The 26,248-nt window shown below is 46.5% G+C and overlaps 1 protein-coding gene across 2 annotated transcripts in view; it reads right to left on the reverse strand.

Annotated features, from left to right (window-relative positions):
- Positions 1–253: 253 nt before the first annotated feature.
- THBS3 (thrombospondin 3) overlaps positions 254–26,248 on the reverse strand; it is a 50,772-nt gene continuing 24,777 nt past the window's right edge. For both annotated transcript variants that reach the window (XM_079957971.1, XM_079957970.1), the window contains exons 6-23: positions 25,329–25,411; positions 24,657–24,708; positions 22,897–23,045; positions 21,579–21,719; positions 20,501–20,578; positions 18,743–18,895; positions 15,785–15,895; positions 14,445–14,552; positions 13,367–13,526; positions 12,600–12,718; positions 12,149–12,201; positions 11,404–11,597; positions 9,795–9,973; positions 9,291–9,339; positions 8,239–8,435; positions 5,529–5,701; positions 1,620–1,759; positions 254–650 (exon numbers count right to left, since the gene is read on the reverse strand). In XM_079957971.1, the coding sequence (XP_079814097.1) occupies positions 595–650; positions 1,620–1,759; positions 5,529–5,701; positions 8,239–8,435; positions 9,291–9,339; positions 9,795–9,973; positions 11,404–11,597; positions 12,149–12,201; positions 12,600–12,718; positions 13,367–13,526; positions 14,445–14,552; positions 15,785–15,895; positions 18,743–18,895; positions 20,501–20,578; positions 21,579–21,719; positions 22,897–23,045; positions 24,657–24,708; positions 25,329–25,411 (2,195 nt within the window). In that variant the 3' untranslated portion in view covers positions 254–594. The remainder of the gene's footprint in view (positions 651–1,619; positions 1,760–5,528; positions 5,702–8,238; positions 8,436–9,290; positions 9,340–9,794; positions 9,974–11,403; positions 11,598–12,148; positions 12,202–12,599; positions 12,719–13,366; positions 13,527–14,444; positions 14,553–15,784; positions 15,896–18,742; positions 18,896–20,500; positions 20,579–21,578; positions 21,720–22,896; positions 23,046–24,656; positions 24,709–25,328; positions 25,412–26,248) is intronic.

Genomic DNA, 26,248 nt, shown 5'->3' on the forward strand with positions numbered 1-26,248 from the left:
TCCTCTCTGAGGTCGAATGGGGAAGTGAGGCTTCTTTTAACAAAGACTTCTCAACCCAGAATTCTTTGTGGGTGCAGGGAAAAAAAAGGATGTCATAGTGGTATAAAGCAGCTGTTTAAATATCTGGCTCCCTCATTCCCTCGCTGAAAGATGATTACTTTGAAGGTGAAACGCTGAGAAAACTAGGTCTTCTACTATTCAGGACCCCACCCACCCACTGGTACCCTCACCAAACAACAACAGGAGCAAGAAGTTAGAAAAACAGCCAGAACTTTTATGGATAAATCGTTTCCCAAAATGAAGACAGCAAAAGACGGGACATAGTGGGAGTTTGCTCTGTCGCCACCCTCTCTGATTGGCTGGGCCCTTGCTGGCCCAGAATCCTTTGCTGGTCCTTTGGCCAAGGAATCTTGAGAACCCCACAGAAGAGACTGCTGCCAGCAAACTCCTGGGGGTTTCCAGAAGCTTATGGGGTGAGGTCTGCTAGTTTTCCAGTCCATTGTGTGTGTGTGTGTGTGTGTGTGTGTTGTGTATGGGGGTCTGAAATGATGCCCACTTCTAGGATGGGCGCTGAGCCCTTTTGATGACCTTAGTTCAAGCCCCTTCCAGTAAGATCCGGCGGAACGGCTCAAAGTCCACAGGGATGGTATCTACAGAGAGAAGGGAGAAAGAGAGAGAGCGTATTAGGTAGAGTGGAAACATCATAGTCAAGGTTTTGCATTGGACCTATGGAAAGCAGAGCTCTGGAGAACATCTGTGGCTTTCCAGATGTTGTTGCTTTCCAGCTCCCATCAGCCTCCAGCTAGCATGGCCAACACTGAGGGGAGATGGGAGACGGGAGTCCATCTAGAGGGGCACGTACTCCTCATCCCTGCTTTACACATCTGTAAATGTATTGAATATGTGATCCCTGATAGGTTGGGACACAGGTCTAGGAAAGGGGTGAAGAACCCTGTGGTCCTCCAAATATCCCTGAACTACAACTCCCATCATGGGGCTGATGGGCGTTGGGAGTTCATCAGCATCTGGAGGGCCCCAATCCCTGATGATGGAAGGATCTGTTGATTCTGTTGCTCTTAATCTTCTCATTGTTAAATTCAGATTTTTTTGTTGGGGGGGTTAATCCCCATGGAAGTCTTCTGCATTTTAGTATGAATTTCTCATGAGGAACACATTTTGATCAATGCACACAATAATGCATGCCATTTCCCCTAATACAAACCCCTTTTCTATGTTATTTGGACCAACATATTCATTTTTGGTGTATATTTTTACCTAACATGCATTTCTTGGTAAGCACCGGTTGGATAATTGCATTGCAAAATTCAGAAAAGCGCAACTTTTCCAGCATGGCTTTAAATGCAAACTGAATCAAATTCTGCCTTTGTCTCCACCTGGTATATAGAATTTCAACCTCGGTGATATAAACATCCTGTCATTTCCCCCAGAATAGGCTCAACTATTTGGGGAGGGCAGAGGGGATACTACCCCCCCACTCTGATTTGGTGGGAAAGACCTCCATGGAAATCCCACCCCCCCACCCGGGTCTAGGAGAATGAGGCCTAGCTCAGGTGAGCGAAGCCCTGCTTTGAACCACCCCGAATTGTCCCACAGCTGACCGTTGCAGCGATACTGCAGGTTGGACCAAATGATGTTCTCCTGGGAGAAGCAAAACACCCCCAAGCGGCCCCCTCGCATCGTCGTGTCGATGATGACGCCCGAGTCGGCCACCAGCTGGGGTCCCTCGTATAGCAGCACCCTGTGAGGGGGAGACAGGAGGGGGTCAGGTGCTTGGAAAATCCTTGTTGGCGGTGTGTGTCATGATGATCAGGAGAAAAAAAGAAGGTAGATGAATGGCAGCCGACCTGCAAGGATGGTTTTGAAGCAGGGAAGTTCGCAAAGCCCAGGGCCGGCACACACATGAGTGGACTGGGATCGTCGGCCGTGTCTTAAGACAACCCTGAGCCTTCCTCAGCTCTTATCTTGCAACAGCCCATCCCTCCCAGCTGCTGAATATTGAGAAAGACTGGATGGAAGACCCACTCCACCTTTGGGCTCGGCTATTGTAAGGACTGGCACCTGGAGTTTTCCTCTTCCCTCCTCAGCCCCTTCTCCTTTTGTGTTGTACCTTTCACATTGCAAGCCTGAGGGCCTTACTTTTATCAATCTCACGCAGGCTGCTCTGGGGCCCTTTCCAAGTGGAGAGAGGGGTAAAAACTGCTTATAACAGAAGCAATGTGTCCCGTATAGAGAATGGTGAGGCCTCCACTTCAGGTTGTCCCCATTTCAGGGTGACCGGCCCTTCATTACCACAATATTAAAAACAGTTTAAAACAACTTGCTGTCACAGAAACAAGGCAGGTCCCTATTTACCACAGTGCAGTGATACCTCGTTTTTCGAACGCCTCTGTAGTCAAACGTTTCGGAACTGAAAACACCAAAAACCTGGAAGTAAGCACCTCGGTTTTCAAACACGCCTCGGAAGTCGAACAGGAAACGTGGCTTCCTTTCTGAGTTTTGCGTATTGAGGCTTCCATTTTTGGTTTTGGGTTTTCAAAAACCGAGGTACCACTGTATATTCGTTCTCATTCCTGGTATTTGGCTGGGGAACAGCATTGCAAAATTCAGATGGGTGCGAATTTCATGGGGTGGCTGGGTTTCGTTTCACACATTGTTTTGGAAACGGTGAACTCAGCACACTGAACTCAGCAACACCCGAGCACAAGAGCGCCTTCGTCTCTTGTGGATCTCAATGGCCAGCATTCAGAAACATAACTAAAGGTGGAACCCTTTACTCTGAGTAAAGACAACGCTACTCTGAAGTGCCCAGAACGTCTGAAGGACGTTAGGGGACATGTTCCTTCCAAGCCACCATAACTGCGCAAGCCATCGTAAGGCCTCTTTGCCTCTTGTCAAAAGTTGGCGTGTTTTGAGGGTCTACAGAGATCTAGGGATCTAGTCCGGTTTAAGGTGCGGGGGGGGGGCACAGGCCGGGTGGTGGAGTTGCAGTGGAGAGATGGGGAGATGTCCCCCCCCCCTTCTCCTGCTCTTTCCGCAAAGGAGGGGGGAGAAAGTTCCCAGGCTTCATTCCTCCTCCTCCCGCTCTGCCCTATTCTCCACAGGATTGCCCCCCGCCACCTTTCCCCATTGTCCAGACTTCTTTTCTCCCTTTTTTTGCATTTTAAAAAGGTCTGCTGAGGGCCAAAAGCATTCCACCCAGACTCGGGTTGCCATGGTGAACCAGACAATGGGCCTTGGGGCCCATCCAGTGAATGGTTCTTGGGGAAGGGAGTGGAGGGGGTGGGGGTGAACTCGTTCCCAGTGGAATGAGCCAACCCCCCTTTACACACACACACACAGAGAGAGAGAGAGAGGACCGGCCACATTGTTAAACAAGGAACGGCTCAGCCTGTACGCTAGCTGGGAGAGGGGAGGCTGGCGGTGGCGGGGAAAGGGGGAAAGAGAAGTATTCAAACCCCCCCCAAGGCCTTTTTACTGTCTCCCACTTACACTCAATCCAACAAACTCATAGTCGTCGTCCCCCTTCAATCTACAAATTATCCTTTGCCAATCTAGAGAGGTCGAGCAAGCGAGCCAAACCGCAAAAGCTCAAGGAAGGCCGAGATGTCCTTTTAACCTATTAAACAACACTTGCAACATATGAATGGATTGTTTATACAGTGATAAATCGGGTTAAGAACTTAATTCGTTCTGGAGGTCTGTTCTTAACCTGAAACTGTTCTTAACCTGAAGCACCACTTTAGCTAATGGGGCCTCCTGCTGCCACTGCACGATTTCTGTTCTCATCCTGAAGCAAAGTTCCTAACCTGAGGTACTATTTCTGGGTTAGTGGAGTCTGTAACCTGAAGTGCATGTAACCTGAAGCGTCTGTAACCCAAGGTACCACTGTAGATGCAGACTTTGTTTGGACAAATATAATGACATTTGGAACGAGTTTATGCTGAACATAGTAGGCTATTAATAATCATATACACTTTGGGAGAGGATCATTTTATTTATATATCTAAGCGTAACTGATTATATTTAGTGTAACATTTCTTTCTTTCTGTATTTTCTGTACTTTTTTCTGTCTTTTCTTTTTTCTTTCATCGCTTTATTTTCTATAACTGAAATTATTTCCATAAAATATTAGTAAAAAACAACAACATATTAGTCACCCCTGAAAATAGTGCAGGATAGTGAACAGCACAACAGACACGGACTGAGGGGCATCTACAAGTCCCTTGCTCACGTGACCTCCCTCACAGGGTTGTTGTGAGGATAATTTTATCGCAAGGGGAGGCATCCCAGGCTCCCTGGCAGAAGGGCTGGGCTCCACATGAAATATGTGAGTTAATCATTGAATAAATTTATATGGGCCAGCATTCACTTTGAAACCGCAACTGGAGGAGGTGAGCTTTTGAAGGGAGGGTGTGCTTAGGATGTAATAATCAATAATCAATAATATCTTACTGGCCTGAATATAAGTCACACGTTTTTTCCAAATTCCAACCATGAAAAGTTAAAGTGTGGCTTAAATTCGTGGCCTTACAAAAATTGGCTTTTTCACGATATCACTGCTGAAACAGACTCACGGTAAAATGGAACAGGTGTGAGTGCCTGTGGGATTTTAAGGGAGTGGCTTATATTCAGGTATTGCCTTTTTTTTTCTTTTCTCCCCGTGAATTTTAAAAGTGTGGCTTATATCTGGGTGCGGCTTATATTTGGGCCAATATGGTACATTAATGACAAACGTTGTTCAATCAGCCTAGCCTTTGCTTGAAAACCTAAACTTGAGGAGGTCAGCTCTTGGTGGAAGTGTGTGATCAGAATTTATTAGCTAGCTAGTAATAAATATTAAAGGTTACTTAATTTATTGAACAGTAATGTGTTGACAATGATAAGTCAAGAAGGAATAGTAAGTAAGTAAGTAAGTAAGTAAATAAATAAATAAATAAATGCTGGAGGTTAGGAGACAATGTTCACCTTAACTATTATTATGCCTCCTTAGTTTTCATAATTATATAAGATAATAATTAAGATGACTTATGGTCTCAGAGGGACGCGGGTGGCACTGTGGGTTAAACCACAGAGCCTAGGACTTGCTGATCAGAAGGTCGGTGGTTCAAATCCCCGTGACGGGTTGAGCTCCCATTGCTCGGTCCCTGCTCCTGCCAACCTAGCAGTTCAAAAGCATGTCAAAGTACAAGTAGATAAATAGGTACCACTCCAGCAGGAAGGTAAACGGCGTTTCCGTGCGCTGCTCTGGTTCGCCAGAAGCGGCTTAGTCATGCTGGCCACATGACCCGGAAGCTGTACGCTGGCTCCCCCAGCCAATAAAGCGAGATGAGCGCCGCAACCCCAGAGTCGGTCACAACTGGACCTAATGGTCAGAGCTCCCTTTATCTTTTTATAGTTTCAGAAGGTAGCATAATGTCAGAAGGGTGTGTGGCTGTTCCCGTCATGAAACTGCCCTCGTCAACCTGCCCCCTCACCGCTGAAGCGACCGCTGCAGCCCCACACCTCACCTGATGTAGCCCACTTGGGGCCGATGGAGGAGCCGCAAGCGGTAAGAGGTCTTGTCCTTCCAGCCCACGTTGCGGGGGTCCTTCCAGAGCAGGCGGACGTGGTCGGGGGTGTGGCCCGTGTGCCACAAGGCGTTCCGCAGGTATTCTCCGGGACCGGTGCTAGACTTCACCGCCTGCCAGCGAGGAGAAGGGTTGTGGGGAGCAGGAGAAACAGCACGCATCGTTTCAGCCAGGAGTGACAGGATTAGGCCTTGCAGAAGCCAAGCTGGTTTCTGCTTCAGCAAGTCCCGTTCGCACCATACCTTTGAAGCGCTATGATACAGCTGCGCCAGCCCTCTCTGCAGAGAATTCTGGGAGCTGTAGTTCTTTAAGGGTGCTGAGAGTGGCTGGGAGACATCCCTGTGGCCCTTACAGAGTTACAATTCCCAAGAGTTCCCCGGGAAGAAGGATCGGTTGTTAAACCAGTCCGTAGCTCTGGAAGGGAAATGGAGGTCTTTCAGCAAGTCTCAACACTGCAGCCCCCAGATGATGAATTATGCCGAAATGGCTAAAATGACTGGAAAATCAGAAATAAGGAAGACCAAAATTTTAATTTATAACTTATCTTAAACTGTAAAAACCATTAGTAAGATTGGTTTAATGGTGAATTTTATACAATTTAGGTAGTTCTCTCCCTATAATTCCCAAAAGAAATCTTCTGGGTTATTGTTTTTTATAAAAGTTATTTTGAACATCCTTTTCAATTCATTATATATAATTTCCCAGTAAGTTTTAACCTTACTACAAGACCACCACATGTGATAAAAAGAACCTTCTTTCTCTACATTACATTTCCAGCATTTGTTTGATTTAGATTTATACATTTTTGCCTGTTTACTTGGTGTTAGATACCACTGATATATCATTTTGGACACAATGGAGAGGTAAAAGATTTGGATAATTATCATAAAAAATGCAGCCGGGAATGATTAACAACAGGACCCACAAAGGGGAGGAGGGAAGTCCAAGAGATTCCTTGGAATCTTGTTTTTGTGTTGTATGTTGCACATGTGACTGTAAAATTTCAATCTGAAAAACCAAATTAAAGGGTTCTTTGTGGGAGGGGGAGGGGTCTCCCTAACAACTCTCAGCAACCTTAACAAACAAAATTATATTAAAGTATATTAAACTATTATATTAAAGTGATATACTGCGCAGAAATATTGTAAAATTAATGAAAGTTAAAATGATGTTGGATTGAAACGAAGTGGTTTTAGCAATAAGGTTAGAATGAATTTGCAAAAATAGATTGATAACAGATGAAAATATAAAGTTACAATGTGTCAAGACATTGGATTAAGATTAAAACAAAGAGGGAAAGGATTTGCTGAACTAAATATGTGAATTAGAATACAGAAAAGGGAGGCGTGAGGGGGTCAGGGAAATAAGTAAATGAAGTATAAGTTATGAAAAGATGGATTTGTTTTTAATTGTTTGTTTTTTCTTTTTTTTGGTATTGTGTAACTTTTTTCCTTGTACCTCTGTGTTTTTGTATTTTCTCTTATTCTTTCTTTATTCTTTTTGACATTTATTTTGTAACCCATTTATTCCTCTAAAAACTTAATAAATATACTTTAAAAAAAAATAAAATAAAGTGATATACTGCTATAGACTGTATAATGCAGATGAGGCCTCGCTGAACGCTGGGAGATTAGATGAGGTGATCCATCAGGTCCCTTCCAAATTTGCAATTCTGTGTGTCCCACTCAGAGTTGATTCCTTGACATCCACCTTTCTTCCTGCCCAGGGGAGCCCTGCCCTCTTCCTGCCCCTCTACAAGTCGCTTGCTTGCTGGATGGGCTATGCATCACCACATGACCTCCCTCACAGAGTCATCGTGAGCATAATTTTACTGCAAGCGGAGGCATGTATAGCATCCCAGGCTCCCTGGCAGAAGGGCTGGTTTCTTCATCAAACATGTGAGTTATTCATTGACTAAATTTAGATGGATCGGCATTCATTTTGAAACCTCAGCTTGAGCAGCTGAGCTTTGGAAAGAAGGGTGTGCGCTTAGGATGTAGTAATCAATAATCAATCATACATTAATATTTTTTTTATCTATCAGCCTTTGCTTCAAAACCTAAACTTGAGGAGGTCAGCTCTTGACGGATATTAAATATTAAAGGTTACTTAATTTAATGAACAGCAATGTGTTGACAATGATAAATCAAGAAGGAATAGGAATAAATAAAAATAAGCCGATGTTATATAAAGAAACAAACTAGCGTATAAATAAATGCTTAATGTTAATAGGCAACATCCACCTTGATTATTATTATGTCTCCTTAGTTATCATTATTGTATAATTATACAGTGGTACCTCGGGTTAAGAACTTAATTCGTTCTGGAGGTCCGTTCTTAACCTGAAACTGTTCTTAACCTGAGGTACCACTTTAGCTAATGGGGCCTCCCACTGCCGCTGCACGATTTCTGTTCTCATCCTGAAGCAAAGTTCTTAACCCGAGGTATTATTTCTGGGTTAGCGGAGTCTGTAACCTGAAGCGTATGTAACCCGAGGTACCACTGTATAAAGTAATGATTAAGATCACTTATAATCTCAGAAGGTAGCATAATCCTGGGCATTCCAGGATCAAATCAGAAGCCGTGGTGGCTTTCGTAATTCTGGGACTGTCCCTGGAAAACAGGAACACTTGGAGAGTATGGCACTCACTTTGAGCTGCAGGCTCGGCTCAGCTGTGGCACGGAAGGGCGTAGCCTGCCAGTAGGTCTGCTCCGTCTGCTTCCACATGACCACGTAGAAACTGGCGCTGTCCTGGTAGGCGAAGATGAAGCCGGCGTAGTCATCGTCGGTGATGGTGTTGACGTGGAAGGTGCCTTCAAAGTCCACCCCGTTGAAGGCTGTGTACCCTGCCCCGTGGTTAGAGAGAGAAGGAAAGAGTTAGCGGCCGTCTTGCCAAGATAGAGGAACGGACCGGTGGGCACAGGCGATGGGAAATATTTTTCTCTGCTTGCTTGAAACCCTGAAGAACAGTTGCTAGGCCACACTCAGACCATAGGCTTCAAGCGCCATGATATCACTTCGAACAGTCATGGCTTTCCCCAAAGGATTCTGGGAACTATCATTTGTGAAGAGTGCTGAGAACTGTTAGGAGACCCCCCATTTCCCTCAAAGAGCTACAATTCCCAGAGTTCTCTGGGCAGAGGGATTGGTTGTTAAACTGCTCTGGGAATTGTAGCTCTGTGAGGGGAATAGCAGGGTCTCCTCTCCCTCAGCACCCTTAACAAATCACAGGCCCCAAAATTCCTGGGCGGAAGCCATGGCCGTTTCCAGCAGTTTCGTAGTGCTTTAACTGTATGGTTTGAGTGCAGCAAAGAATCATTGGCGGCCGAGTATGTTTACCGTATTTTTTTCCTCCTAAAGAGTAAGGGGAAATGTGTGTGCGTCTTATGGAGCGAATGCAGGGGGGAGGCAGGCAGGAAAAGCCCCCAGGAGCCGCACACAAGCTCTGCGCGGCTCTTGCGGGCTTTTCCCCAGGAGGGAGGAAGGTGGATCCCGCTCGCTGTCTTGGCTTCTTTGCTCTTTGGGCCTGGGGAGGGGAACCCGGGCTTTCCCCGGCAGCCCCGAGAAGCTCTGGGAGAAGCAGACAGGCTGCGCACTTCTCCCAGGGGGAAATAATATTTTTTTTCTTGATTTCCCCCTCTAGGTGTGCCTTATGGTCCGGTGTGCCTTATGGAGCGAAAAATAATGTATATTCCTCTTACCGACAGCCAAGCCTGGGTCACTGTTCATCGTCTGTACAATCTCCATGCCCTGGAGGTTGGGAAGAAAAAAGAGAGAAGGAAAGGGTGGTGGCGAGACAGTTGAGTATAAGCAAAGGGCAAGGCAGCTGCCCAGACTGACCCCTGGGGTTTTGCATCTAGCACCCAAGCACCGAGAGAAGGGCCATAGCTCAGTGGTTAGAGCCCTTTAAAGACCAGATTCAGTAGAGGGCATTTTCCTGTGTCCCTGTGGCGACTGACCCCCCAGGAACCAAACCTGATAGGCAACATGGCCACATGTCTACTCGTCCCCAATGAACCCCAGAGGCCTTTGAAGTTTTTCAACGGGGGCTTATCCTGCACTGTGCAAAGACTAAGGTCTTCTCTACCCAGTGGCTTACCAATACGCACCAAGATTTATTGACCTTTCCCCCTTTTGCCCATGGAACCAATCGGGTTTATTTCACCTCCAAAGCCTGCAGCATCTTCCCGGCTCCCTTGCCGTACCTGATTGAGAACCACCCAATTGGGATCTATCTGGGCGTCGCCCTCAGGATCCAAGATGACCGTCTGGTACGCGCGGAAGTCGGTCAGCGTCACCTCGGAGCTCTCCGGGCAGACATCCAGCGGGTCAGCCACCGTGTCGTTGTCAAAGTCCTCCTCGCACACATCCCCTACTCCATTGCCTGTGCAAAGGGCAAAAGATGGTGAAGGCCCAGCCACTAAAGCACGTTGGAAGATGTTTTGCCATATTCATACCTATCAGGCGTGGGGGAAGTGTGGTCCTCCAGATGGACTACATCTCCCATCATTCCTGAACACTGGTCATGCTGGCTGGGGCTGATGGGAGTTGGCGTCCAACAACATCTGGAGGGCCAGGGGTTCCCCATCCCTGCTTTATACCCCTGTAAGTGCATTGGATAAGAGACGCGGGTGGCGCTGTGGGTTAAACCACAAAGCCTAGGACTTGCCGATCAGAAGGTCGGCGGTTTGAATCCGAGCGACGGGGTGAGCGCTCCCATTGCTCGGTCCCTGCTCCTGCCCACCTAGCAGTTCGAAAGCACATCAAAGTGCAAGTAGATAAATAGGTACCGCTCCGGTGGGAAGGTAAACGGCGTTTCCGTGCGCTGCTCTGGTTCGCCAGAAGCGGCTTAGTCATGCTGGCCACATGACCTGGAAGCTGTACGCCGGCTTCCTTGGCCAATAAAGCGAGATGAGCACCACAACCCCAGAGTCGGCCACAACTGGACCTAATGGTCAGGGGTCCCTTTACTTTTAAGTGCATTGGATATGGGATTCCTGATTGGTTGGGGCATGACTGGTCTAGGAGAGGAGTGGGGAGCCTGGATCGCCCCAGATGTTGCTGGACTCCAGTTCCCATTAACCCCGATGGCTGAAGGAGCTGGAGACCTGCAACCTCTGGCCTGCTTTGGTTGTGGTGTTCATGATCTGAGTGGGGAAGTGAGCAATGATCTTAGTCTGGGGTAGCGTATAATGTTCTCCCCCTCCCTGATATTCTGTTTCAATCCTCACAACAACCCTGTGAGGTAGGATCTGAGATGGGTGGTGAACCTGTGTCTCTGTAGACGTCACTACAACTCCCGTCATCCCTGACTGTTCGCCCTGCTGGCCGGGGCTGATGGGAGCTGGAGTCCAGCAACATCCACAGGTCCAATAAGTCCAATTTCATCTGCAATTCTGTGTGCTCCCTTCAAGGCACTACTCTTTGAGAAGGGGGCAGTCTGGGGACCCCAGTGTGACACACTCCCCCTCCTATGGTGCCTCAAAAAGGTCTCTGTAAACATTGTCTCAAAACAGATGTTGTCTCTGTTGTGTACAGAGGAGAGCTTCTTTCTGCGAGCGAGACCAGAGGTGGTGGATGTAGGTGCCTTTTCATGTACTGAATGGAGGCAACATCCCCTCACAATTTTGTGGTCCTGTCTCTTTTTTTGCTCTCCGAGGTGCGGCAGCCATTTTGCGCTACGCCACATAGCAGGGCATCCATTTTGTGTCGTGCCATACCCCCCCCCCCCATGTCGCGTCAGCCATTTTGTGGCTGGTGCCATTGACGTAAATAATTCTGGGCGGATTCCACTTTAATCTATCCCGTGCTCACCATCAGAATCCTTCTGGTTGGGATTAGGGACGAGACGGCAGTTGTCAGGGCCCGGGGGCACATAATCGGGGATCCCATCGTTGTCGTCGTCATTGTCACACTCGTCTCCCAGCCCGTCATTGTCTGAATCGAGCTGGGAGCTGTTGGGGATCTCTGCACAGTTGTCTTTCGTGTCCTGGTGACCGTCGCCATCACTGAACAACAACAACAATTTTATTATTTGTACCCTGTCCATCTGACTAAGTTGCGCCAGCCACTCTGAGCGGCCTTCCAGTATATAGAGAATCATAGAACATTAAAATCTTCGGTGCTGCCTTCAGTTGTACAGTTATTTATTTCCTTGACATCTGAGGGCAGGTGCCACTACCAATAAGCCCCTGTGCCTGGTTCCCTGCAACCTCACTTCTCGCAGGGAGGGAACCGCCAGAAGGCCATTGGAGATGGATTGAACAACAGGGGTGGAGATGTTCCTTCAGGTATACTGGGCCGAGGCATCTCTTTTTCTGGAAAAATAGCACTGGGAAAATAGCAGTGAATTCAAAATACCAAATTGATTCAAAATGGGGTCCAAACATTGACCCAAACCTGCTCCTTGGTATCAGGGGCCATCATGCCAAATTTGGTAATGATATCTTAACAGGTATCTGAATACACAGAAGGACAAACAGACAATATCCCTATAGATTCTGAGATCATGCATTTTCGCGGGTTTTAGGTTTGGGTTTTCGTTTTGCTTTTTCCTCACCTGTCCACGTTCGTGTCGCAGACGTCACCCACCAGGTCGCTGTCCGCATCTGTCTGAAAGAGAGCATGGCCTCAGGTGAGTAAGCAAACGAGCATCGCTGGAGTCACACGCAAACGCCCTTCTCATCTTCACCGCACATTTAAAGCATGATGGTGTCATTTTAATCGCCATGGCTTCCCCTAAACTGCAGGCATGTCCAAAGTCCGTTTAGGGTGCCCAATCCGGCCTGCCGGTCAGTTTAATCCGGCCCCTGTGGCAGTTTATTTCCTACGGTAAAAATCCTTTAAAAAAACCCTCAACAACTTCAATCCTAAAAAAAGGTTAACAACTTTGGTCGGCCGTTTGGTTGGCCCTCACGTTCCTTCACCGTCAAATCTGGCCATCTTTGAAAATAGTTTGGACATCACTGCCTGAGGATCCTGGGAACTGTAGGATGTTACAACGCTCATACCTGAGTAGGGTTACTGATCTCAGGACAACTGTCACAGGCATCTCCCACGCCGTCTTCGTCGCGATCCGTCTGCAGCGGGTTGGGCACTTTGGGGCAATTGTCAAGCCCATTGGGAATTCCTACAGAAGGGGAGAGGGGAAAGGGGGCTGTTTCATAGGAGCACAGGAACGTGCCTTAAACTGAGTCCATCTAGCTTAGTATTGTCTACACTGATAGGCAGCAGCTCTCCAGGGTACAATTAATTAAGTTGAATTGCTTCCCAATAGCTTTTTTTTTTTAATTAAAAAAACCAAACATCCTTAGAGCATGTGTCGTCATGCTTCTGTACTGGTTGTTAAATTTGTTTTCTCAGATCAGACATATTAAATGTGTTATAAAAACCATAACCTGAAAAAACCTGTGCCTGGGCTTGGCCTTTCCTCCTCCCTCCCATTCCCTTTTCCTCACATGCTGTGCGTTTTCTTAGATTGCAATCTTAATATTGATCTTTGGAAACCACTTTAGGAGATCCTTTCTGGGCTAAAGGGTGGTGTACAAAGACCTGAAGGAAATAAATAAGTGTTATTTCCCCTTTTGGGGAGGGCTTCCATATTTCTTAAACCTCAGAAAACAGGACAGGACAGAACTATGACTGAATTCATGCAAAAAATGGGCATGGTATGGAAAGAAGACTCATCCGTTTGTCCTTAGCTTTGCTGGGTGCCGGCTCAACCTGTATGACAAAGCCAGCTATACAAATTCTACCACGATTTGACCCTTCCACTCACCGTCGCCGTCAATGTCATTGTCGCAAGCGTCCCCCTCCCCGTTGCCGTCTGTGTCCTTTTGGTCATTGTTGGGTACATTGGGGCAGTTATCACAAGCATCCCCAAAGGAATCCGTGTCTGAATTCTGCTGGTCTTTATTGGGGAAGAGACGGCAGTTGTCCTATGACCAGGGCACAAGAGAGAGAAAAAGGTGAATTCAGACATGGGGAATATTGCCTTAGCCTTTCTGATTGCAATGCTGGTTCTTCTGCCCCGTTTCATGATGTTCCTTTTGTGGGAGGTTGCAGTCAAACATAACTGTGCGCAGCTGTTAGTTAGTGCATGAAGTGGGTAAACAACCACAGAGTTGCATTGCTAGATAGACTCCTCTGGAGACGGAGACTTTCTACTTCCTCTCTCTCTCTCTACCTCTCATTGTGCAATCTACCAAGACAGACATGTGTGAGCTCGCTCCCAAGTTTGCAACATATCTTTGAAACTATATTCTGCATTTTCTACCCAAGAGCATTTTGCCAGCGTTATCTTGCTGCTGCATGGAACAAAGCATGACTGAGACCTTGAATCTGTAAGTAAAGCGTTTTACACATACTTTGCAGTGTGTGGTCTGTTCTTTGCAAAGGGGCTAGAAATAGGTTGAGCGTTGTATATGGGATAAGAAGGTCTTAGAGCCTATATCCTTAATGCTTCTAGGGATGGGACGCCTCAGGCCAAGGGCCCAAATGCCCTCTCTATCTGACCCATGGTCCTCTGACCCAGCCACACCCCTTTTCCCAGGCCACACCCTTCACCAGCCTTCCTCTGCACTATAATAATTATTATAATATAATAATAATTTATTATTTATACCCCGACCATCCCCTATGGTTCTACCTAGTTGGAACAAGTACTTGGACTGGGATAATACCTTGTGCTTGCCTAGATGGAAGGATGGAGTGTGTCTCTGGCTGCACCCAGCTTGGTAAGCGGCCCCTGGGAGATTGCCCACAAGTATAATGTGGCCCTTGGCCTAAAAAAGGTCCCCTACCCTCGCTCTTGTCCGATACATCCAGCCTGAGTGGGAAGTTGCGCTTGGGCCTACCTCCACGTTCTTGATCCCGTCGCCATCCGCATCATCGTCACACTGGTCCCCGATGCCATCGTTGTCAGCATCCTCTTGACCCGAGTTCGGCGTAAGCCGGCAGTTGTCCTGCGTGAAAAGGGGCAAGGTGGAGGGTGGGACAAGTCAGAAGAAATCCCTAACCGGCTGCAACTGTTCAGGGTTTCCAACATACCTTTTCCCCAGTCCTTGGTGGAGATGCCGGGGAACAAACCTGCCACATTCTGCATACAGAGCACAAACTCTACCCCTGAGCTGCAGCTTTTCCCTTAAAATATAATTCTATGATTTCAGTCCTTATGTTTCTGAACAAAGGGATGATTTAAATGGGGTTTTAATGTGAGGAGAATCAGAACTTACAGGGTTAAACAGTTCTGTGTGACGTCTCACATTCTGAGGCGTGGTTATATTCACATACGGGAATCTTTCTTTGTGTGTGAGTTTCCTTTCGTTTTTGGCTGAGAGACGAAAGGATGTCCGCTCTCTCGCCGGGCTGATTTATGATGTTTTTCTTCTCATTAAAGGCTGTTGGAGATTAGCAAGAAGCCTGCATTCAGTCTGATTTATCATCCACACACAAGGCAACACTTCCTACCGCTGCTAAGGACTCTGCTAAGGACTCTGCTAAGAGAGCTCAAGTTTTTTCTATCGGCACAGGCGTCCATCGGCACAGGGGAAGCGTGCCGGGCGCCATCTTATCTCACATTTAATTCTCCAACAGCAGCTACATGACGACAGGCTTACATTTTTATGTATATAGGAAGATATGTCAGGAGAGAAATACTTTGATTAAATATATATATATAAGACACACATATATATGGGGCGTGGGTGGCGCTGTGGGTTAAACCACAGAGCCTAGGACTTGCCAATCAGAAGGTCGCCGGTTTGAATCCTCGCGACAGGGTGAGCTCCCGTTGCTCGGTCCCAGCTCCTCCCAACCTAGCAGTTCGAAAGCACGTCAAAGTGCAAGTAGAGAAATAGGTACCACTCCGGCAGGAAGGTAAACGGCGTTTCCGTGCGCTGCTCTGGTTTGCCAGAAGCGGCATAGTCATGCTGGCCCCCTGGCCCGGAAGCTGTACGCTGGCTCCCTCGGCCAATAAAGTGAGATGAGCGCCGCAACCCCAGAGTCGTCCGCAAGTGGACCTAATGGTCAGGGGTCCTTTACCTTTAAGACACATATAACAGCATTCGCCCCTCCTGTGGTTTCCAGGAACTGGTATTCAGAAGCATTACTCTCTCAGACTGTGGAGGCAGAGTATAGCCAACGTGGCTAGTAGCCATTGATAGGCCCTTTTGTTCCTGCTGCCGCCACATCTTACCTTGGAGCAATGCTTGTTGTTATCAATGCAGGGCAAAGGCTCGTCTGGGTAGCCATCGATGTCTGTGTCTCGTCCGCACACATTGCCGTTCCCGGCCCAACCCACGCTGCACTGGGAAGGCAAAGAGGAAACAATATTTTTGCAACAGCAGGTATCAGCCCCCATGTCCCCGACAATCTGCAAGTTGGGGGCATGGGGACATTTCCCCCCCCCCCTGTCGATTTCAACCTTCGTTAAAAAGAAGAGCTAGCTTCTAGCAATCGTAGAACCTGAGGAACAAGCCAGAAAGGCAGTGTGGTGCAGTGGTTAGAGTGCAAGATTAGGACCTGGGAAACCCCTACCAGGCCATGAAGCTCATTGGATGTGGGTGACCTCATTGGGTGACCCAGAAACTACAACTAATCCAGAATGCAGCAGCTAGACTGGTGACTGGGAGCAGCCGCCAAGACCACATAACACCGGTCTTGAAAGACCTACGTTGGCTCCCAATACGTTTCCGAGCACAATTCCAAGTATTGGTGCTGACCTTTAAAGCCCTAAACGGCCTCGGTCCAGCATACCTGAAGGAGCGTCTCCACCCCCATCGTTCTACCCGGACACTGAGGTCCAGCGCCAAGGGCCTTCTGGTGGTTCCCTCACTGCGAGAAGCCAAGTAACAGGGAACCAGGCAGAGGGCCTTCTCGGTAGTGGCACCCGCCCTGTGGAACGCCCTCCCAGCAGATGTTAAAGAGAACAACTACCAGACTTTTAGAAGACATCTGAAGGCAGCCCTGTTTAAGGAAGCTTTTAATGTTTGATGCATTACTGTATTCTAATATTTTGTTGGAAGCCACCCAGAGTGGCTGGGGAAGCCCAGCCAGATGGGTGGGGTATAAATAAATTATTATTATTATTATTATTATTATTATCATCATCATTATCATTATCATTATCATTATCATTATCATTATCATTATCATCATTATTACTCACTCCCAGCCTAACCTACCTCACAGGGTTGTTGTGAAGATAAATAGGGGGAGGAGAAGTATACCTGCCCCCTTGAACCCCATGGAGAAATGGTGGGATATAACTGCAGTAAATAAGTAGATAAATAAAATATACGGACTCTTCTAATTTGGAGGTGGGGTAGAAACAATTAGCCTGCTCCCCCTTTTCTGTTTTTTACTTTGCCACACACCCTGCCCCCCCCCCCCCGGGGGAAACCCTGTAGATGCCCATGACTGCAAGGTGTAGAATGAAATTTGTACGAACGCAGGATCAGTTCCGACTCAAAAAAAAAAGACACTGCAGAGCTGGGGAAAAGGAGGCAGATTGATTTGTGTTGTGCGAGAGAAGTCTCTCGGCCACTTTGCAATGGTGGGCAAGATGGAAGGCCAACAGTAGGTGGCGCCAGAGCCAGTGGAAAGAAGGAGCAACTTGCAAGTCCACACCATACATTTAAAGTACTAGGATGACCCTTTGAACTGCCATGGCTTCCCGCAGAGGATTCTGGGAGGTGCAGTTTGTTAAGGTTGCTATGAGTTGTAGGGAGACCCCTATTCCCTCCACTGAGCTACAATTCCCATAGTGGTTTAACACACAATTCTTCTTCTCAGGGAACACTGGTATTTGTAGTTCTGTAAGGGGAAAGGAGTACGATAAGGCTGCATTTTGTCTCCCTGCTTATTTAACTTATATGCAGAATTCATCATGCGAAAGGCTGGGCTGGATGAATCCCTAGCCGGAATTAAGATTGCCGGAAGAAATATCAACAACCTCAGATATGCAGATGACACAACCTTGATGGCAGAAAGTGAGGAGGAATTAAAGAACCTTTTATTGAGGGTGAAAGAGGAGAGTGCAAAATATGGTCTGAAGCTCAACATCAAAAAAACGAAGATCATGGCTACTGGTCCCATCACCTCCTGGCAAATAGAAGGGGAAGAAATGGAGGCAGTGAGAGATTTTACTTTCTTGGGCTCCATGATCACTGCAGATGGTGACAGCAGCCACGAAATTAAAAGACGCCTGCTTCATGGGAGAAGGGCAATGACAGGCCTAGACAGCATCTTGAGAAGTAGAGACATCACCTTGCCAACAAAGGTCCGTATAGTTAAAGCTATGGTTTTCCCAGTAGTGATGTATGGAAGTGAGAGCTGGACCATAAAGAAGGCTGATGGCCGAAGAATTGATGCTTTTGAATTATGGTGCTGGAGGAGACTCTTGAGAGTCCCATGGACTGCAAGAAGATCAAACCTCTCCATTCTGAAGGAAATCAGCCCTGAGTGCTCACTGGAAGGACAGATTGTGAAGCTGAGGCTCCAGTACTTTGGCCACCTCATGAGAAGAGAAGACTCCCTGGAGAAGACCCTGATGTTGGGAAAGATGGAGGGCACAAGGAGAAGGGGGCGACAGAGGACGAGCTGGTTGGATAGTGTTTTCGAGGTTACCAGCATGAGTCTGACCAAGCTGCGGGGGGCAGTGGAGGACAGGAGTGCCTGGCGTTCTCTGGTCCATGGGGTCACGAAGAGTCGGACACGACTAAACGACTAAACAACAACAACAAGGGGAATAGGGACCTCCTAACAACTCTCAGCTCATGTAACGAACTATATTTCCCAGAATTCTTTGGCTATTTAAACTAGCATCATAGCACTTTAAATTAAAATTAAGGTTACCAGATTTTTTTTCAATGAATCCGGGGACACTTTTCAACTCCAATGGATTTTGTATGGGGACTGATTTGTAAATCCAGGGACTGTCCCTGGGAAACGGGGACATCTGGTAATCTTTCTTTAAATTTATGTAGAGTTGCCATATGCAGAATACTGCATTAGGAAGCAGTGTCCAGGGAAATCGCAAGAAATGTGTTTTTGGAGATAGCTCACAAACATCATTTTCAAATTTGGCAAAAAAAGCTCAACAATATGGCAACCCTAAATGCATTCGACCCAATTTTGCCTCAAAAGGACTCACCGCGCAGGAAACGTCTCCGTTGCGTTCGAAGAGGCAGTATCCGTTGATGTCGCAGGGGTTGTGGCTGGGGCTCTGGCAGGTCTTCTGTGGGGTGCAGCTGCCATTCTGGTTCCCCACAAAACCAGACTTGCAAGGCCCACATTTGTAGGATCCCTACCAAGGGAAACAAAACAAAAAGGAAATGGGTTTTTTGTGTGTTATATTTTTTGCAGAAATGTGGGACGCTGTTGGTCCATCTAACTCAGTAGTGTCAACACTGACTGGCAGCAGCTGTCCAGGATTCCAAGCAAGAGGGGCAGATATCCCCAGCCCTACCTGGATATGTTGGGGATTGAACCTGGGACCTGCATGCAAGGAGGGTGCTCTCCCACTGACTGGTCCTGCACCCAAAAAGAAACCAAGATTCCAGTCCTCATGGTTTTAAAGGACTACAGTGGTACCTCGGGTTACAGATGCTTCAGGTTACATACGATTCACATTACAGACTCCGCTAACCCAGAAATAGTACCTCGGGTTAAGAACTTTGCTTCAGGATGAGAACAGAAATTGTGCTCCGGAGGCGCGGCGGCAGCAGGAGGCCCCATTAGCTAAAGTGGTGCTTCAGGTTAAGAACAGTTTCAGGTTAAGAACGGACCTCCAGAACGAATTAAGTTCTTAACCCAAGGTACCACTGTAGTTCAAACAGGAACAAAAGGTTCTTCAGAGCCAGTCCCACAAACTCACTTAAGCAGCCTTAGGCAAGCCACTCTTTCTCACCCTCCAATATGAGGGATAATCAATAGTTTACCTTACAGCAGGGGTGAGGAACTCTGAGCCCAGGGGCCAAATGTGGCCTCTCCCCCCTCCGGCAACCCTCCATTTGCATAATCAATTTGGCACACACACACTATTTGAATAACAATGCCCATCAACTTTGGGGGTAGCCCAGCCCCCTCAAATATTTTATGGGGAGGGAGCGAAGGGACCTCGGCCCCTAGGAGTTGGCTCCAATGCTCTCAGGGCTCTCCCTTGGCCTCACGCCTCACAAGACCTGCTCAGCCGGAAGTTCAACAGGGAAGGGGACTGTTTGACTTCAGCTGGAAGGGAACTGCGCAAAATCGGACCCACACTCCTGAATGCACAGATCTGGTGGATACAAGATGTGCATGCCTCCAAGTGTCACGGAAAAACCGGGGCATCCCATTTTTTTACCGTGAGAGAATGGCGGCCATTTTGGTTGCCTTGATCTCGTGTGACTTTGTGGCATGATTCCTCCCCCAACCCCAGAAAAATGCTTTTTGTGTGGCCACAACCTTCGTGCGGCACCCAAAAACATGCATTTTGGGGCACCGTGCTCCCAAAAGTGCTTTTTTTCAGGAGGGGAAACCACAGCATGAAATCGTGCGAGAGCGCAAGAACCAAAATGGCTGCCGTGCTCTTGTGATTAAAACATGAGGAGGTGGCAACTGGGAAGACAGCGTCCAGGTTTTGGCCTCAAAGTGTTGGAGCGTGTGGACGTTTATACGAGGCATGGGAGACCCCTAACATGGTGGACCCCTAGCAGTGGCTCCCCCAAACAGCTCCCTGATTGGGCAGGGAAATAAAGGATCAGGTGGTCCTTGAGGTATCGTGGATCCTAATTGTTCGGGGCCTTACAAATCAATACAAGAACCTGAACCGGTCCCAGTAGCATAAGGGCAGCCGGGGCAAGTAACCGTAGCCTCTTCAGTCCCTGTTTCCACATGGAGGACCCCACTTCTTCACCCTAGACAGACTCACCACTGTATTGGTGCAGATGGCGTTGGGGTCACATCCGCCATTGTTCCCATCGTTGCATTCGTCAATGTCTGTGCAAGTCTGGAGAGAGGAGAGAGATCGTTTTGATATATAAATGCAATACATAAAGAAATAAAGACCCCTCTCGAGTTGTTATTTATTGGAACGTTTGCTTATTCATCTATTCGTTATTGATTTATTGCACAAAATTTATATATTGCTCGATCGCCCACAAGCGTCCACTTGCAACGGTTTTAGTCCAATTTTAAACGCGTCTGTTGTTTTTGCCTTTTTAACTGTTTTAAATTGCCTTATGTGGAAATCACCTTGAGATGGTGGCTTAGAAGGTGATCGATAAATCGATTGTGGTTGTAATAGCTAACAGCACATGTTGGTTTACAAAAAGAATAAAACAATGAAATGATCGTTGAAACACAGCTAAAAATGCACTTGAAAGATAATTAAAATGAACAAGAAGATATAAACGTGACAACATTGTACGTGTCTGGATAAAAGGTAAAGGTAAAGGTACCCCTGATCATTAAGTCCAGTCGTGACCGACTTTGGAGTTGCGGCGCTCATCTTGCTTTATTGGCCGATGGAGCCAGCGTACAACTTCCGGGTCATGTGGCCAGCATGACTAAGCCGCTTCTGGCGAACCAGAGCAGCACACGGAAACGCCATTTACCTTCCCGCCGGAGCGGTACCTATTTATCTCCTTGCACTTTGACGTGCTTTCGAACTGCTAGGTTGGCAGGAGCAGGGACCGGGCAACGGGAGCTCACCCCGTTGCGAGGATTCGAACTGCTGACCTTCTGATTGGCAAGTCCCTAAGCCAAAACTTTTTTAGCAGAAAAGAATGCGGCAAATGCCCCTCTTTGGTGTCAATGGACAGGAAGTTCCCAAATGTAGATGCTGCTACCTGAAAAGGTTGGTTTCTTACAAATGGGGAACGAGCATTATGCAGCACCAGTAATGGTGCCAGTTCCACCATGTGCCTGGGGCAAAGGAATATAACCGCATGGGCAATCTTGGTTTTATATAAAAGAAACACCCCCCCCCAAAAAAAATAATTCCTCACCTGTTTGCTGGCTTTGGCATAGTCTGCCCCTACTCCAGATATGAGGTTCCCCTTGTAGCCGGGCGGGCAGGGTTCGCAGCGGAAACCGGGTGCCGTGTTGAGACATTTGGATCCAGGGAAACAGGGGTTGGCATGGGCACACTGTGGACAACAGGAGACCTCGGTTGTGAGTCCTTCATCTTCAAATTGGCGCCAACCCTCAACACCATGCTACCTGCCTATCTCATTTTTTAAAAATAATCACTTTGTTTATTAGGTTTTACAAAATTCTCAGGCCCTTCCAATACCCACAACTTGCTTTCGACGGGTTATACTGATGCATAATAATCACACAAAACTGGCAATTATTCCAAGATAATGTCATCATTTGCTGTGACTCTGTGTTGGTAGCGTTAATGCTGGTCTATGACCGTAATAAAGATTTACATTGCTGTGTCGGTAGCAAGATTCCATTAGGTGTGTTTACTAGAAGTTCCTCTGTTTTGTTTTCTTGGAATCCAATAAAAATTAAGGAATGGCAGATGAAGATGATGGATTTTTTGGAGCTGGCTGACCTGAGCGAAAGAATCTGTGATTGGAAGGAAGAGGAACATCAAGAAGAAAGGAAGAAATTTAAGGACTATTTGGCTAGATACTCAAACATAAATTAAGTAGAACTACTTGTAAGTACCAAATTGGCCTAGGAGTAAAATAGATTGATTGTTTAACATTATGGATTGAGAGCATTATGAAAAGAAAGAAAGATGTTAATGGAACAAGTTAATTTAATTTGAAAGTGGATATTGGAAAACCACTAAAATGAGTATTATGGAAACACAGTTAGGGGGGATCTGAGGAAGTCACCTAACAATGTTATTTAAAGTGGGATTCTAACAGTTAAGATATATGTTTGTTTGTTTGTTGTATGTTTTCTTTTTGTGTTTATTATAAATTTGGAAAACCAATAAAAAAATGGGGGGGGGAATTATTCAACAACAAAAAATAATAATAGAAGAGTTAACAGCAGGCAAAAATCATTCAGAGTTATTGCCCAAGGAAAGAAACCGAACAAAAGAAACACTTGACCTTATGAAAGCGGGGTGGGACCATTAGCCAAGATCATCTGTAAATCAGCCTAAGAGTTTGTGGTGGAATAAAACTCTTTGCCAAAGAATGACAAATCTGATTTGGCATCGAGCTGGAAACTGCGAGGTCACAGAGATCTGAACACGACTGTGTTGACTCCAGCTCAGAGGATGATGAATCTGGCTGGCAGCTAAACCTCAGCCTCAGGACGGCCAAATTCCTAGCTGAATGACGCTAAAACCACTGTGCTTACCTCGTTGATGTCGGCGCAGTGGGTGCCGTTGCCTTCAAAGCCTGGCGGACAAGGTCCGCAACGGTAGCCCGGGTACTCGTAGGTCTCCATGCAGTCGACGCCGCTGAAGCAAGGATTTGGGTTGCAGCGGGAGCGGTGTTCGTGAAAGCCTGCCGTGGGGAGGAAGGGAAATGATGGCAGCGAGGGGTCAAGTCACTGAATACTGGAGCAAAGGAATAATAAGGGGAAGGATGCTGACAACCAGAACCTGCATCAAGGGTTGGGCATTTGCTCAGGGCCTGAATTCCAGTCCTATTGGAGACCCTCCAAGTGCCCCTATTTTCCAGGGACAGTCCGGGATTTACAGAAGCCGTCCCGGTTTCTGATTTGATCCCAGAATGTCCCACTTTCCCCTAGGACGTCCCTATTTTCATCAGAGAATTGTTGGAGGGTATGGTGTTATTCAACCCCCCGAGCCAAGGAAATAAGTAAATAAACAACCTTTAGAAAATATCTGAAGGCAGCCCTGTATAGGGATTTTTTTTATGTTTGATGTTTCATTATGTTTTTATATATGTTGGAAGCTGCCCACAGTGGCTGGGGCAACCCAGGCAGATGGGCATGGTGGTAATAATAATAATAATAATAATAATAATAATAGGGCAAGTGACCCACCCACCCCAGAAGGCTGTGCTAGGATGACTGACGAAATCAAGCTTGAGTGCGTATCATCATCATCAGATTTTATTGGTCAACCAAATTACAGGTTATAGCCAAGACCAAACAAAAACAGACACATCTCAAAAACATATTATAGCCAGTGCTTCTTTTTTTCCTGGGGGGACGCATACCTCTAACCATTTTGTGAATCTTTGTACTTTTGTCCATTTACTGTATTCATTTCCCCCGATTTGAACTATTGTTATTGTTAATTGTTAATTTATTAATACGGTCACAGACCAGCATCACACACACAATATCACAGATCATAAAAATATCAGAAATACAAAGGACAATATGAATATAACAAGGCTCTAAATATAAAAATTAAAATTAATTGTTAGCGTGTCCCCAATAATTAACATTTAGGGATTTGAACTATAAAATGGTGATTTCCTTGAGTCAAAATGAGAGTACTGTGGTGCCCCGCAAGACGAATGCCTTGCAAGACGAAAAACTCGCTAGACGAAAGAGTTTTCCGTCTTTTGAGGTGCTTCGCAAGACGAATTTCCCTATGGTCTTGCGAGTTCTTGCGAGTTCTTTTCCTTTCCCCCCCCCCCTTTTTCTAATCCGCTAAGCCGCTAATAGCCGTGCTTCGCAAGACGAAAAAACCGCAAGACGAAGAGACTCGCGGAACGGATTAATTTCGTCTTGCCAGGCACCACTGCACCTCTAAACATTTTTGTTAGGAAAAGAAGCACTGATTATAGCACATATGTTTAAAACATTATAAAACACTTCATAGATATACACAAATGACAGACAACTCTGTGTGCAAGACAGGATTTTAGGGCTTTCCTGAGCTGAGAGCTTTTAGCACAAACTTCACTGTGTTAAATATAACCAGTTTGTCCAAGCCAGACAGCAGGTAATAGATTTTATCGATGTTGCTAAATGTGGCAATCGACTCAAGGGGTCTCTTTAAGTATTTAGTGCTGGGAATTTCACATAACTTAAAGCCCAACATATAATCATGAACGGTGCTTGCCTCACAGTCCAGGAAAGCACCCAATTTCACGTTATTCCGTCTTTCCCACCCAGTCCCCTCCCTCGGCACTCACCGCACACCTGACATTCCATGATGGTGTTGCGGATCAAAGACATCTCCTTCACCTGGGAAGAACAGAGACACATCACTGTGTGTGCAATGGAGTGCACCGCAGATGGGGCGCTGGAGCGATGGACAAGGAAATGGGGCAGCAGAGTAGTTTGCAACAATTGCGCAGCAAACCAAACAATACAAAAAAATATATTTAAAAAGTTAAAAATAAGAAATTGGGTAGCTGTTAAGTTGTAGGTGAACATATCAGACAACACAGAGATTCTTCAGACAGTTCTTGTTTATTCACAGGCCAGAACAGAACTGAACTGAAGGGTTCAGCCAACCTGCTTATATAGAGCTCAACTACAAAGCAACAGTAACAACTTTCTGTAACTATCCAATCACTGAACGTCACTTTCAATTCCTTATTTGCATATACGGACCTGAGTGAAAACTATCTACAGTATCCCCCTGCTGGCCCAGGGTGAGAACTTCAGTACATAACAGTAGCTATTTTGAAAAGATGTATTCTTTGACTCTGACCGAATATAAAAAGTTTTCAGTGTAGGGTTGCCATATTTCAAAAGGTGAAAATACAGACATGAAAGTGGTTGAGATATTATTATTTTTTTGCAAAGTTGTATACCCCTCCCCAGGTTGACCTTACCTGGACTTATTGTCCCCCTCTCACCTGGTCTCTCATATCCTCCTGAAGTTCCATCAAGATCTGGTTGAAAAGGGTGAGTTGTTTCACGAGGGCCCTGGTTTGCTCCCCTGTCACAACAATGGGGGAAAGTCAAGTGCCTCGACTTATTTATTTTTATGGAAAATTTATTTATGTACAAGAAAAACCACCTCAGAAGGTGTTTTACAAATGCTGAAAGAAACGCTGAAATTATCAGTGAGAAAGCAACCGTTTAAAACATTTGAAAAATAATTAAGATCGTCGATAAGCTAAAAAGCCAGGTCAAAACATATGCCGATGTTCTACAGGTCTAGGTTGGCTTGCCTAAAAAATGGTATTTTTAGCAGGCACCGAAAAGTGTATTGGAAAGGTGTCTGCCTGATGTCAACAGTTCAGGTGCTGCCAAAGTTCAGGTGTTGCCAAGCTAAAAGATTGACCTCTTACAAATGCAGAATGAGTATTATGTGGCACGTGTAACAGAACCAGTTCCACAGATCAAAGTTGTCAAATGGGAACATTTGGTGGAAAGCTATCTCTCGCAGGTAAACTGGTCCCAAGCTGTTAAGGGCTTTATGTACTGCTAGTAACAACTCACAGGGGTCAGCAAGCTTTTTCAGCAGGGGGCCGGTCCACTGTCCCTCAGACCTTGTGGGGGGCCGGACTATATTTTTTTGTGGGAGGGGGGGAGAACGATTTCCTATGCCCCACAAATAACCCAGAGATGCATTTTAAATAAAAGGACACATTCTACTCATGTAAAAACACGCTGATTCTCGGACTGTCCACGGGCCGGATTGAGAAGGCGATTGGGCTGGATCCGGCCCCTGGGCCTTAGTTTGCCTACCCATGCCTTAAGACTTAAGATGCTTGAACCAAGAACATCATTGCCCTCACCACCCAACAAGCTCTGCAACTGAGGAAAAAGC

Source organism: Podarcis cretensis (genome assembly GCF_951804945.1).
Source record: "Podarcis cretensis genome assembly, chromosome: 16".
In the NCBI taxonomy this organism is placed as follows: domain Eukaryota; kingdom Metazoa; phylum Chordata; class Lepidosauria; order Squamata; family Lacertidae; genus Podarcis; species Podarcis cretensis.